At 53.4% G+C, this 12,798-nt stretch overlaps 4 protein-coding genes and 1 non-coding gene across 5 annotated transcripts; all 5 read right to left on the bottom strand.

The window, feature by feature from the left end:
- Positions 1 to 750: 750 nt before the first annotated feature.
- J4E85_003118 lies at positions 751 to 837 on the bottom strand. The gene has a single exon. It is a non-coding gene; the product is annotated as a tRNA-Asp (tRNA).
- Positions 838 to 1,322: 485 nt separating this feature from the next.
- On the bottom strand, positions 1,323 to 3,672 carry J4E85_003119 (uncharacterized protein; the record flags this gene model as incomplete). Its single annotated transcript, XM_051467391.1, has 3 exons — positions 1,323 to 2,803; positions 2,851 to 3,110; positions 3,158 to 3,672. The coding sequence occupies 3 exons, from the start codon at positions 3,670 to 3,672 to the stop codon at positions 1,323 to 1,325; spliced, it is 2,256 nt and encodes a 751-aa protein (XP_051328550.1).
- Positions 3,673 to 5,289: 1,617 nt separating this feature from the next.
- Positions 5,290 to 8,021, bottom strand: J4E85_003120 (uncharacterized protein; the record flags this gene model as incomplete). The annotated part of the gene is made up of 4 exons (XM_051467392.1): positions 5,290 to 6,351; positions 6,401 to 7,532; positions 7,589 to 7,901; positions 7,970 to 8,021. 4 exons carry the CDS (start codon positions 8,019 to 8,021, stop codon positions 5,290 to 5,292), a joined length of 2,559 nt encoding a protein of 852 aa, XP_051328551.1.
- A 2,343-nt stretch (positions 8,022 to 10,364) lies between these two features.
- On the bottom strand, positions 10,365 to 11,126 carry J4E85_003121 (uncharacterized protein; the record flags this gene model as incomplete). Its single annotated transcript, XM_051467393.1, has 2 exons — positions 10,365 to 10,764; positions 10,879 to 11,126. 2 exons carry the CDS (start codon positions 11,124 to 11,126, stop codon positions 10,365 to 10,367), a joined length of 648 nt encoding a protein of 215 aa, XP_051328552.1.
- A 533-nt stretch (positions 11,127 to 11,659) lies between these two features.
- On the bottom strand, positions 11,660 to 12,687 carry ILV6 (acetolactate synthase, regulatory subunit; the record flags this gene model as incomplete). Its single annotated transcript, XM_051467394.1, has 2 exons — positions 11,660 to 11,760; positions 11,811 to 12,687. The coding sequence occupies 2 exons, from the start codon at positions 12,685 to 12,687 to the stop codon at positions 11,660 to 11,662; spliced, it is 978 nt and encodes a 325-aa protein (XP_051328553.1).
- Positions 12,688 to 12,798: the final 111 nt, after the last annotated feature.

The following is a 12,798-nucleotide window of genomic DNA, read 5'->3' on the forward strand; positions in this document are numbered from 1 at the left end:
TTCTTCACTTCCCAGTAAAGCATAATCTGACTCGCGTCCAGCCTGACGCTACGTAAAACGGCAAACCTGGGGCTGACACCACGTGGGCGAAGATCCTTGAACGAGACATCATCCTAGAGATCCAGATGAGATTGAGTCAGGTAAAAGGCATACACACATTTAAAATTGTGTTCTGATGCCTGTTACGCATACCTGTGATACCATGCAAGAAGTAGGTTCCAAGTTCTTCACCAGATCATGGCGCGGCGTCAGGTATGACCCCTGGTCTTCGATGTAGCTTACATGCTATTAGTCCAGGCTGAGTATCGCTCGAGTAAGAATTGCTCACTTACCTCTAGCCCCGTCAACAACAACTAAGAAAACAATTGCACCTTCCAGACTTGGAATGGAGAGCCTAGGATAGCTGGGTAATGAGCAACAGTAGGTTGGAAGAAGCGCATCGGGCTTCACTGATCAGTCATCTCGATGGTCAGTCCCAACCAAGAACAAGCCCCAGTCCGAGTCAAAGGCGCACTCTGTTCTTTGCATCAGACTTCACTAGTCTGCTAAGCGGCCTCCTCAGCAGGCAACTTACTCTTCCACTAACAGTACTGAAAAATCAGGAAACGGCAAAGGGCTTCCAGACCGTATTAAACGCGCGCTTTGCCTGACCGAAATGGGTTGGCAATAGCAGACAAAAAAAGACTCAACCAAGAGCCCTACACCACACCACCACTGGCCAAAAGAAGGCCAAAAACACGAGCGACAGTACTCTCCAGCGGGGAATTGAACCCCGGTCTCCCGCGAGTTGCCAATGCTGGTGACAAGCGGAAATACTGACCACTATACTACTGAAGAAGAGTTGGTATCGCTGATACCAGTGATGGCAAACCTCAAAATTGAAACATATAAGACCACAGATAACCAAACCCACACAAGATGATTCGTAAAGATAGTCCACTATGCTCTTGGAAGATATTGTTGTAAAGCAGCGGAATGTGGGTATCAGTGGAGACAGAAGAAACTAGCGAGCGGTGAGAGCAGCAAGCCTCGGCAAAAAGACAAATAGCGACGACAGAACTGTAGCATATCGAGAGCGCAACAAAGTCAACTCAATTCTTTCAGGTAACGCTAAGAGTAGACGATTATATACATATCGCGATATGGAGACAAGGACGCCAGTCATGCGGATGGTATCGAGCGCCAACAATATGATGCAAGTCGACTCGAATACGCCTCCGCGCCGAGTAGGATGGTACAGTATGCGAGTGATGTGTATTGGGGGAGAGGATGTGACAGGTCCTCCGCCCCAATGTCGGATTTGTGAGTGCGTAGCTGTACGCTTATTTGTTGACCTTTGACTCGCGGCCGATAACGGGGTTCTGACCGCTTGCGAACTTGCTGTCGGACTGAAGCAGCTCGTCGGGTTTATCTGCAAATACTTCATTTAGCCGAATTCCAAATGCAAAGAGGTTTGCACAAGCTTCCTCGTCGGAGTTTGACGTACCGTGACGAGCGTAGAGGTGGTAGTCCTCATCTGTGTACTTGCCGACGTGGCCGCTCTCGACATCCTTTCGGGTGAGCGAGAGCTTGTTCTTGGGCAGACCCATGGAGCCGAGGTAAGTGACAGAGTTCTTCCACTCAACGTCCTTACGCTTGTTGTCCCACTTTAGCTCCTCGGCCATGATGTCAATAACCTTGGGGAGAGCTTCCAGAGCAGCCTGGGCGTTCAGGAAAGCCAGGCGCATGCGGCGCGCGATTACGTCGGTGGCCGTCTGAGCGTACTCGTGACGGACGCAGTAGCGGACCTCACCATCGATGTATGGGTAGAGCTCAGCCATCTTGACGCCGCGGACAGGGAATCGCTGCTCAGTGGGCGATGCAAGAGCTGCGACGGTCCATGCACGGTCACCGTAAGCCTGGCAGAGGTATTTGGCTACGTCAGTCTCAATGCCGTAGTGCTGGATGAGGTTGATGAACAAGGTCTTGGAGAAGCCGTGAGCACCAACAAGTCGAACACGGTGGGTCTGGCAGGTGCCGTCAAGAGGAGCCTCGTCCTTGACCTCAGTTCCGCTAACGAGAGTGGGGTTCACAAGCGGCTGAGTCTTCAGACCGTACTCCTTGATCGCCTCGTCGACAGTCTCTTCGGCCATCTGGCGGTAGGTAGTCCACTTGCCACCGGAGCAAGTCATCAGGCCGGAAGGAGAGGTGGTCACCAAGTGGTTGCGGACAAGACCCTCAGTCGCGCTCGCGTTGGGGTCACGGACGAGAGGACGGATACCGGACCAGGCAGCGAGGACGTCGCCGCGGCGAACGTTGATCTCAGGCTGCAGATAGCGCTTAACCTCCTTGAGAATCCAGTCAATCTCTTCCTCGCCAGCGACAGGATCTTGCTTGATATCACAAGCAGTGTCTGTTGTACCGGCGATTGTGTTGCCCTGCCATGGCAAGAAGAAGATGACACGGCCGTCGGAAGTGTTAGGGTCAATAAGACCCATGTTTGAAGGGCTGTAGTAACCAGGGAGAATGACGTGAACACCGGAACTTGGGGCGACGATTTCCTGAACCTCTTGGTCGTCCATCTTACGGATGGAGTCGGTGAAGGGACCGGTAGCGTTGATGATACCCTTGGCCTTGATGGAGAACTGTTCAGACTTCTTGCCATCGCGCTCAGCAATGCAGTCCTTGGCCTTTGCTCCGCACAGACGACCATTGGCATCCTTCTCAAGCTCAGTGACTTCGAGATGGTTGACAACAGTTGCGCCGTACAGCGCAGCGGTCATGGCGATCGAAACGTTCATGCGGGAGTCGTTGTGTGCACCATCTGGTGACGTCAGTTCCTGCTGCAAAAGGAGTGACCGTTGAACGTACCGTAGTAAACAAGGGCTCCGACAAGGCCTTCCTTCTTCAACATGGGGAACGCATCCAGAGCCTTGCTCTTTGTCATGTAGTACGAGCTCTCAATGTTCTCTGAACCAGCGAGGAAATCGTAGAACTTGGTACCAGCCCAGAAGTAGGGAGCTTGCCACCACTTCTGGATCGGAATCATGATCGGGAGCCATTGTGAAAGATGAGGCGCGGTGTCCAAGAAGTAACGACGCTCACGGAGAGCTTCAACGACGAGAGCATATCTAAACGAAGTCAGAAATCGCATGGATAACATTATGGGGCAACTTACTGGTTGTAGTCGAGGTTCCAGACAGCCTTTTCTAGGTATCGTACACCACCGTGTACCAGCTTTGTACTCTTACTGCTAGTACCACTGCTGAAGTCGTCGCGCTCGACAAGCGCAACCTTCAGACCTCTTGTAACAGCGTCAAGCGCAATACCGGCTCCAGTTGCGCCACCACCAATGACCAACAGGTCATATGGCTCTTCCTCAGCCTTCTCAGCTGCTGCCGCTGTAGAGCCACTTCCACCAAGCCACTTCTTTGCCTTCTCTGCGACCTGCGAGACGACACCTGCGCTGCGCTTCAATTGCGCAATCTGCTCATCGCGGCTCTTGGCGGAGGGGAATGACGGTGGTCGGAAGACACCTCCCTCGCCGTATGTGGGTGGTGGGACTGCGGCGGCTTCTGAGCCGGGGATATCGCGAGGTCGTAGGGTAACGTAGAGGGCGGATGCACCAACTGCTCCAGCACCAGCTGTGTAAAGCAGCGGCTTGATGAAGCGGCTTCCTCGTCGGGCAGCCATGATGCTTTAAAGGTGGGGTATAAGATCTGGAGATGCAGTCGCTCCAGGCGGTGTTGGTCTAATGTACAAATGCGTCGATGGAAAATGCTATAAAGATCTGCTGAGCCTGGGAGGCTTCATCGACTGTCAGCGCGCCCGCGCATCGGAGATAACGTTGGGTGTAGGCACGGAATTCAACTCACCTCAAAAACGAGTTACAATGGCATGGCGACCATGGCGCTGAGTATAAATTATTCCGTAGGTTTAGGATGTAGGACAAATGGGCAATTGGGAGCTGCAAAATCTGATTATCATACGCTTCGGATGACGACAGGTGGAGTTCGCAGCGACTGCGGTCCACTTTCTCCTCCATAAACTCTGGCGGCTCATCTCCAGCCGATTTCCACGCGTCTGTGCATTATCACGCCGAGATAATGCGGCGGGGTCGTGCCTTGATGTCCTACCAAAGCAGCGCGTGGCATGGCAACTTTTCCTCGCGGCCGCGCATCTTCCAAACCTCAAGGCCGCTCATGTAGACAAGATAAATGCACAGAGTCGACATGCAGCTAGCTGCCACTAGGAAGAGGGCTTCCGCTCCCATCACAGATTCGGCGGGTGCGGCACACCCCCAACGCCCCAGCCCCCGGTTTGCCAAGAGCAGAGCCTCATGATGATCTCATGCCAGGTGGGGACAAGCTTGACATGTGTCGGAAGCATTGACTTTTGTTGAGCATGTTGGCGACGATCCCGTCTTCTCTTGGACGCCTCACCCCTTTCACCGTACACTCAGGTATGGCTACACGAGGTATGACAGCCCTATAAACTTGTCGGTGTGTCCTGTGTTGCGGTGCTATCCGCTTCAGGTAGACTCGCGACGTATTTCCATCATTTGGTGACGGTCGTCTGAATCGCAGCTCCAAGTCTTCTAACGCGAGAGTGGCATGAGAGAATTCCTCCTGAGTTCCAAAATCATCCATGAGCTTTTGCAAGGTACCAGATCGTTGACGTGAAGAGTGCGCTTCTCGGTGACCGCCTGGTCGAGATCCATACCCAACGTCCGCATGATCCCTGGAGCGATCTGTGATACCCCGAAGGTCGCTCGACAATCATCAAGGAAGAGTGACCGAAGGAGAACCGGCTCATTAGGAGCATTCTATTCGGGCAGCATCATCCCACCGCCATGGCGGATTCCGCTTGGAGAGGCCGTATGCATTGCTTCCGGCGGAATACGCAGGTTGGAATTCCGAAGAATCCATCCAATGACCTGGCGCGGACATGAAGGACTGATTGTGCGAGAGTCGGGCGTGTTGTGGGCCGTTGTAAACGGTAGACTATGTTAGGCATGCCGGGCGTTGTCGTCTAGCCAGCTTATCGATTACTGGAGCTCGAGCCCAGACACCAGAAGGAGACCGCATCACATCCATACTACAGCACAGCAACGCCAATATGTAACAACAGGGTATATCTCGAACCTACGTACAACTGATTAAGCGCCAGCAGCTCCATCGTCTACACTTGAAAGCCCACAGCACCGCGGTAGACGGCACCGCCCCATCTCAAACACCGAAACGCCTAGCTACCCAAACCCAACACCACACATGCAAAGACCCTTCAAAACCATTACTCCACCCCATCACATCATATCCTCAACACCCACAACAACAACAAAACATCCAACGCCACAACCGCAGCAGCGATACTCAGCACAGCACCCTGATGCACCGCACCCAGACGCTCCTGCCTTGTCCGCATGCTGATGACCGCGACAACGCAAAGCACCAATGTACTAATAGTGCCTAACAGGACAGCCGCATCAACAACACCTCTTTCCTTCTTCCGACTCGTCATCGTCATGAGACCCAAGATGAGATCCATGACAACAGCTGCACCCAGTGCGGTAGAGTAGAAGCGCAGTTTAGTCATTTCGATCTTGTGTTGATGCGTTTCTACCTGGCCGAGCAATGCGCGACGTTCATTGAAGAGGTCGGCATCGTGGTGTGGATCGCGGAGAGAGCGGAAGAGCGTGCTGAAGTAGCCATCGCGGTTCGATGACTGCGCGTGGTTGTCTGTTGTTCCGTAGTTTGCGGCGTGTAGTATGGGGGATGAGTCGATCGTATCGTCATCTGAGTCTTCGGCAGCGGAGAGTGACGCCTCATCAGCCTTGTCGTTCCTGCCAAAGAGTTTCTTTGTCTTTCTTGCTAGTGCTTCGACGAAATCTTGGCCGGGGTATTTGATGGGCGCGTCAGGGTCGACGTAGATGTAGTAGCCAGTCTCCTCGTCTTCGGGGTGATCGTACTCGTTCCAGTATCTCTGCTGCACTTCCGGCTCTGGCTCGGTCCGGCTCATTGGTGGAGGATAATCTGAGTAGGGCTTCCGGCTCTTCTTCCGGAAAGCTTGTAGTGGTGGCGGGTCGACAAATTCGTGTACTGATGTTGCAGAGGACTCCTCATAACGAGAGGCCAGTGGGCTGGATTGTCCATCATATGAGGTGTTGGATGTCGAAGTTGCTGGAGGCGATAGTTGAACTTGTGAGCCAGTTGCGCTCTCTCGAGCTCTGCGACTCCGTTTTGTCACCGGTTCTGGTAGTTTGCGGATATCCTTCTCGAGGAGGGAGATCCAGAAGGGGGCGGACATGGCGCTGGGTTTGCAGCAAGTCCAGACAGCATGTGCTTCTAATGAGAAACCTCGAACGCGTTCAACCTGCAATTGTTAGTATACTGATTGTGTATAACTTTGGACATCGACGTACCAAATGACTGCGGTCAAGGGTCTGGATGAGCGCCATTGCTTGGTTGCCTTCACGCCGAATCTCTAGAACAGCATGAGGGAACTTCTTTGCTGATTCTGCTCGAGCAGCCGAAGCCCAGTCGTCATCTGCTAAATCTTTGTACAGTGTATCTTTCAGACAGATGTCTTTATCCAGTGTCGCCCATATGCCTCCTGTTGAGTTATTGTGGAGTCCAGTGAATCGTGTGCGTTTGGAAACCGCACCAGCGATAGGCTTGGTAGATTGGTGCTCAGCAAGCCACTGTCGAACCGCCGGTGCATTGTCTTTAGCCGATCCGTTCTCAGAATGCTTCATGTTGTCCTCTCTTACGGAAATGTCGAGAAAGCTTTGCAGACGCTTGCGCTCCATCTTGACTGTCTTGACGGCTACCGGCGACTGCCCCTGCGCATCCGCCTCTGTGCATACAACAACCGCGGCTTCGCCAGATGCGCAACACCGCACTTGACCAGCGGCCTTTATGCCGATGCTTCCCTGTAGTTCTTCCGTAGCTCCAATCGTACTTGCGTTTTGCTTGAAGGCGAAAGCTTCAGGGTGGTCCAAGACAACTACCCCAGTGGTGTCTTCGCTGCCAAGGTACGGGTCGAGGTTGGTTGTGGAGGAATGGCGGGGGAGAGGCGTTCCTTTGCCAGATGCGTGCCGTCTGGCCTTGCTGACGTACAGGCGCGTATGTTGGAGCAACAGGACCTGTGCCTCGACGATATGGTCTGGATGTATCCAGTACGTTGCTTTGTTACCCTTGGAGCCCAAAGGCACCGTGTTCATCACCAAGTCAAAGTCGAGATCCCCGCCCTTCTCGATGCTTCTAGATATGTGTGCCGCGGACGACTGGCCGTTGGTGTTCTCGGCATGCGACGTAGACGTGCCATCGGCATCAAAAGCGGAGCGGAGTGCGTCGAGCACATCGATGTATTGGTCCAGGAGATAGCCCAGATCCAGCTGGAACAGGCTATCCGGCCGGCTACTGATCTCCTGCTTAAAGACATGACTGAGTTCCCTGTCCTTTGTCCAGCGCTTGTATTTCTTGAGGATCTTGATGAAGCCCGTCCGTTGCGTGACTTGGAATCGCGAGAGCGACCTGATCTCCTCTCCAGTCCTGCGGTTGTGTCAGCGGGCGTTCTCTCTACGCGTGTTCCGGCGCATCCCACGTACCTTGCGACGTCTGCATCTATCTTCGCATATCTCTCCACGATCCGCGCGGGGAGACGCCCGCTCGCGGGGTTGCGTCGCGCGCGCAGCTGGTCTAGCGTCTTGCTGATATGCTCCAGCCTCCGTTCGATCTCGCCGCTCTTGCTGCGCACGAAGAGGTTGATGCGGTCATGTTGTTGTGCCAAAACATTGAAGAAGGTGTCGCCGAATGCGCGCTCGGTGCTCTCGCCCTGGCCTGGGATGGAGACGGCCTTGTTCGTGCCGGGCGTCGTCTGGTGCTTGATAAGGTCTTTGAGATAGTCGTAGTCGATGTTATCTGTAGGCGCGTGTCTGTCAGCGGAACGCTCTCCGTGTCGCGCCGTAGCGTGCGGGCGTGGGACTCACAATGGCCCCATTCTGGTATGGACCTCTGTCTGAGAGTGTCGCCGTACTTCATTCCAACAAATTGATAAGTGGGGTGGTGGAAATGGGCCCAATTGGTTGCGTCGTACGGGTTTGTTATGAATTATGAAAGCGATAAACTGGCACCGTCAGATAAGCCCTCGAGGGTTCATGATTGCACGGTCGTGCAATATACGTGCGAGCGTTGCACGTTCACACAGTCAGACAGCAATTGAGCCGTTGGACCGTTGAACCGCCGAGACAGGGCGCCAGCCGGACTACGTACCGTTGGTTTCAACTGGGTGAATCAAGATAACACCTCCGCCGTCGTCATGCCAAGATATCCGGCTTATGACGCGCTGCTAGCCGAGTATGTGAAATTTAAATGTGAGACGAGTGCGGAAACCTAGAGAGAAAGTGCCAGAGCAACATGGCGCTGTGAAGGGTGTATGTACTTATCGATCGAGCGCAGGTGTTCCTCGATAGCTTCGATCCACGCTATGATGGAACCTTGGAACCCTTCTCCGGTGCTACGCAGGCATCCTTGTACGTGCGCAAGGGCCCACATCCCATGCAGCCGGGATATCATCTCCACTCAACACCCAATGTTATCGTATGACGGGGAGGGAACTGCTGAACGTGTTCCCTGGTGTTCAACCTCGGTTGGTGAGGTAAGCTTATCATTCTTCAAGGGTCAGCCCAGAGTGTCTACAGTACAGCCTCAACGTGTGACCAACCACTCCTGATAACCTAGCATCTTCAAGGTCGATGTCTCCGTTAGAGAGCTTGTTGCTTCCCGCACGCCATAATCGATTCGAATTGAGCAAACGACATTAGCCGTCTGCCGTGTTGCAGAGAAGCATCACGATCCACAGTTCAGGGCGGCAATCGGCATGTACCGCGCAATGCCGGCACGTTGAACATCGAGACGAAGCCTCAGCTGTGGCTGCCATCACAGTCAATCTAGATCGTCAAGCAGCAGGAGGTATTGCCAGGAAAGACGACAGAATGTCACTACACCAATGCGATTGGCCAATGCAAGTATCTGGAGAAAATTGGAGAAGAAAAGCTTGCATCTAGACAAGGATAGACGTGCAGCTTAACGAACCTCCACTTGCCTGTTGCGAGACGAACCAGGGATCTTCTCTACACCACACAAGACATGTCTACATAATTGGAGCCGCGGAAGAAATTTGTCGCATGATTATTCCTTGCACACAACCTTCTCTTCAGTACGATAACAACATGTCCCCGCATCTATCTGGTCAATGAGAGACAACAGCGATGAATACTCATCAACCGTCCCCACACGATAGTACTTGCGGCCGCCGGCCACCCGTCGCAGGGACCTGGACCCATTGCCGAAGTGGAGCTTCATCATGCCCATCCCGTGGAGCCGCGGTAGTGCTGGCTGAATTGAGCGCCTCCGAGGAGCTACACGACTCTCGTCGTGCTAGACGATGGAGACGAAGTGAGTCAGACCAAACATTGTGAACTTGATATACGAGAACGAAGGATGAAGGCAGCCGTTAGTTTCGCCACTAAGTCTACCTTTTTTCAAATCACAAGTACTGAAGGAAACGAGTGGCAATCCCACATATCCAAGTACACGAATTTGACCATCGAGAGGAGGTTTCTGCAAAGAAATCCGCCAAAACAATCCATATTCTCTCAAAGGATCGATATGCATACCCGAGTTCCACGGAGCTACGGCACTTGTCCGCCACATTGGCGATGCTTGTATCAACATCTGCATGCACGTCTGCGCGTCTCCATTTCATGCTGTTAGTCCTGCGTCTTGAAAGGTCGCGTGCTCACCTGCCTATACCGGCTCCGCTATGACGGACAGGGGTGCTGCATATGTAGGATCGCTAGAACGCCGTATATGACATCGCGCTTGCATGATCCAGACCCAGACGTTTGGAACCTGTCTGCCACTTGCGATGCGTGTGTTGCCCACGTGGGTGATCGGTGTGGTTTTCAGGGCTTCAACGTGGTATGTCGGTTCGAGTAATTGTGAGGATTCGAGGTGTAATACTGCCGGTGGTAGGGGTTGAAATCGACTCAGAATTGAGGTTTGTGGGGCGCTTCGCTTGCTTGCTTGCTTCTTGCTGCTTCATGTGAAGGACGAGTTGCTTAGATATCGGTTACAAGTACGATTGGCCTTGATAGTGGATCACAGGTAGATAAATTGGCGATCGCTGATACTGCCAATGATGATATAATAGTCTATGCGTCAACAGATGTGATCCCGATGGCTCATTGCGTTGGAGAAAATCCGTGGTGCAACAGTCCCTACGTGCTTGTCAGAAAACGTGAGCAGTCTTCAAAAAGTACGCAATATACGCACAATATCATTCCAGCGCACTTCGTGGAACGACATGCACACTGAAGAATCTCAGCACTTCATCATCGCCCAAAGCTTTACACCTTCACCCCCTTCTTGGCCCCTCCCTTCACCATCAACCTTCCCCTTTCCCACAACAATCTCCTCCAGCATCTGGAACCCCAAATGTGTATACACATCCCTACTCCTCGGTGACGTAGATTCCAAAACCACAGGCCACCCCTTCTCCCTCGCCATATCAAGGACGGGGCGAATGAGGTCACTGACTTTAGCCGGGTTTGAAGTAGAAGGGTGAGTGCGGTCGTTTGCTAAAAGGACTAGATGTAGCATGTGAGTTGTCTGGGGAGGGATGAAGCGTTTCCGGATGTGGTGAGCGAGGGAGTTTAGTTCTGTTACGGCGGGTGGGTTGTGTGGTTCTTCGGTGTAGTTTTCTGTTACTTCTTCTAGTGTCCTGCATAACACATCGTTAGTGTGTTCCAACCTGAAACTCCTGCCAATACCCTTCCCCTCATATGCTACATTTCTCGAAAGAGAAATATCTCATGATGGTATATCATGTACTTACCAGACACTAGCCACCCCACTCCCAGGAACCGTCATACACCTCGCTCCAGCCTTGATAAAATCCGGCACGATGAACGCAAAAACCTCCTTGTTCATCTCCTCTCCGATATCCGTCTTTCCAGAACCCTGCATTTCATCCAGGAGGATATAGCGTTGAAAAGCATCGGGTTCGAATTGCTTGGCGAGAATTTCGATCGTGTGGTCTAGCGTGTCTTCTATGAGACCAGCGGGGACGGGGATTTGCGACATGATGCTGTTACTGAGGAATTATCAGGAATCGAAAGTAGGCTTAGGAAGAATATTATGGGTGTTGATGTAGATGGAGGTACACGGACTTTTGGCAGTATACTAGTAGTCGATGGGGTCGGTCCGAATTTTCAATGCTCCGGTCCGAAGTTGTCTACATTATGAGCCGGCTGGGCAACGTGTATTACGGTAGGTATTAGACGTCGCTAGCTTCATCCGACCGGTTGCTCGCTCGTACGAGGCTTCCGCGGGCCCCGCAGCGGTACCTGTTCACCTGTCATACGCTGTAACATACTCGAACGACTAGATTCTGTTGTGGGGCAGGACCTGGGGTAGGCCGTGCATGACATGTATACATCACGCGTAGTACGTCTCACGTTGTATCAAAGAACAGTGTGTTTGGTCTCGAATGAACGAAGCGCTCCGACTTGGAATGCCGTCTTCTGCCTTGATTGAACGCCATACTATACACGTAGATTAAACGCCCGCATATGTTGACACTGAACAAACTTGGTACCGCCCGCATTTCAAGACGTTTAACCTGGAGGGAGCAGACTGTTGTCGACAACATCCTGCGCCTCCATTTCCTCCACGTCGGCACTGTTGTGTAGCGGGGAGCGCGGTAGAGCCATGAGGCCTGTGTGTGGTTAGCAACTCGACCATGCCTGGACATCCCAGGGTGCTTACCAGTTCTTGCGGACTCCAGGATACCGAATGGAGCAATGAGCTTCATGAAGGAGTCAATCCTGGTAGGCTTCGCGGAAACCTCTACTATGCAGTTGTTTGTGCTGATGTCGAGCACCTTTCCACCGAATTGATGAGTCATGAAGGTAATCGCGCGAAGATGTTCGTGCTTGTGTCGGAGCGCCTGGCTGACGGGCAGGTTTGTCGGGTGGTAGTCTTTCCGCAACGACTCGCGAGCAGCCTCCTGTGCCATTGCGTTGCGCTCTTCGTCGGTCATGTCTGGTTCGTATTGCTCCTCCATCTCCGGCGTTTGGGCCATCTCTCGGTGGTGCGCAAGCAGCTCCTCAAAGTACTCCGGGCCGAGAATCGAGACCTTGGCGAGGAGCAGTTCGCGCTGGACGAGGGGCGACTGGGTGTAGTCAAGCACAGCCCATACTGGGACCAGGTCCTCGAGCTGGCGGCGGGCTTGTTCTATGACACCATCCTGCCCTTGCAGCACAATTGTCATGCGGGAGAGGTCGTCTACCTCGGTGTTGCAGACGACTAGACTGTCGATGTTGAAGCCGCGGGCAGCCAGGATACCGGATACGCGGGACAGCACACCGGGCTCGTTCTGTACCAAACAGTTGAGGATGTGGCTCTTGGGCGGAGCTTGGGATGGGAGCGGTGTTTCGTAGAGGATGTTGCTGACGGCAGCGGGCGCCGACCACGCCGGAGGACGGTCTTCGGTGGGGAGGGGCGCAATGCGACGGTGAAGGGCCTTGTAAGCCAGCGCCTGAGTCGACGAGGAGCTGGATGCTCTTTGCTGCTGGCGGAGGGAGGCGGCGCATTGCCTGTTGAGCAGACTGCGCAGCGGCAGAATTGCTCTCCGGGAAGCCATGGCGGGCAGTGGTCGCGGTGAAGGCGAGTAGGCGGGGAGTGACTGCGGATGTGGATGGGCTTCACGTCAAACTGCCCCAGAAAGTGAAATAGAATCCCCGGCCGATTGTCG

The sequence above is a fragment of the Alternaria conjuncta genome (assembly GCF_024043145.1).
Source record: "Alternaria conjuncta strain BMP 0040 chromosome Unknown scaffold_4, whole genome shotgun sequence".
NCBI classification, from domain to species: domain Eukaryota; kingdom Fungi; phylum Ascomycota; class Dothideomycetes; order Pleosporales; family Pleosporaceae; genus Alternaria; species Alternaria conjuncta.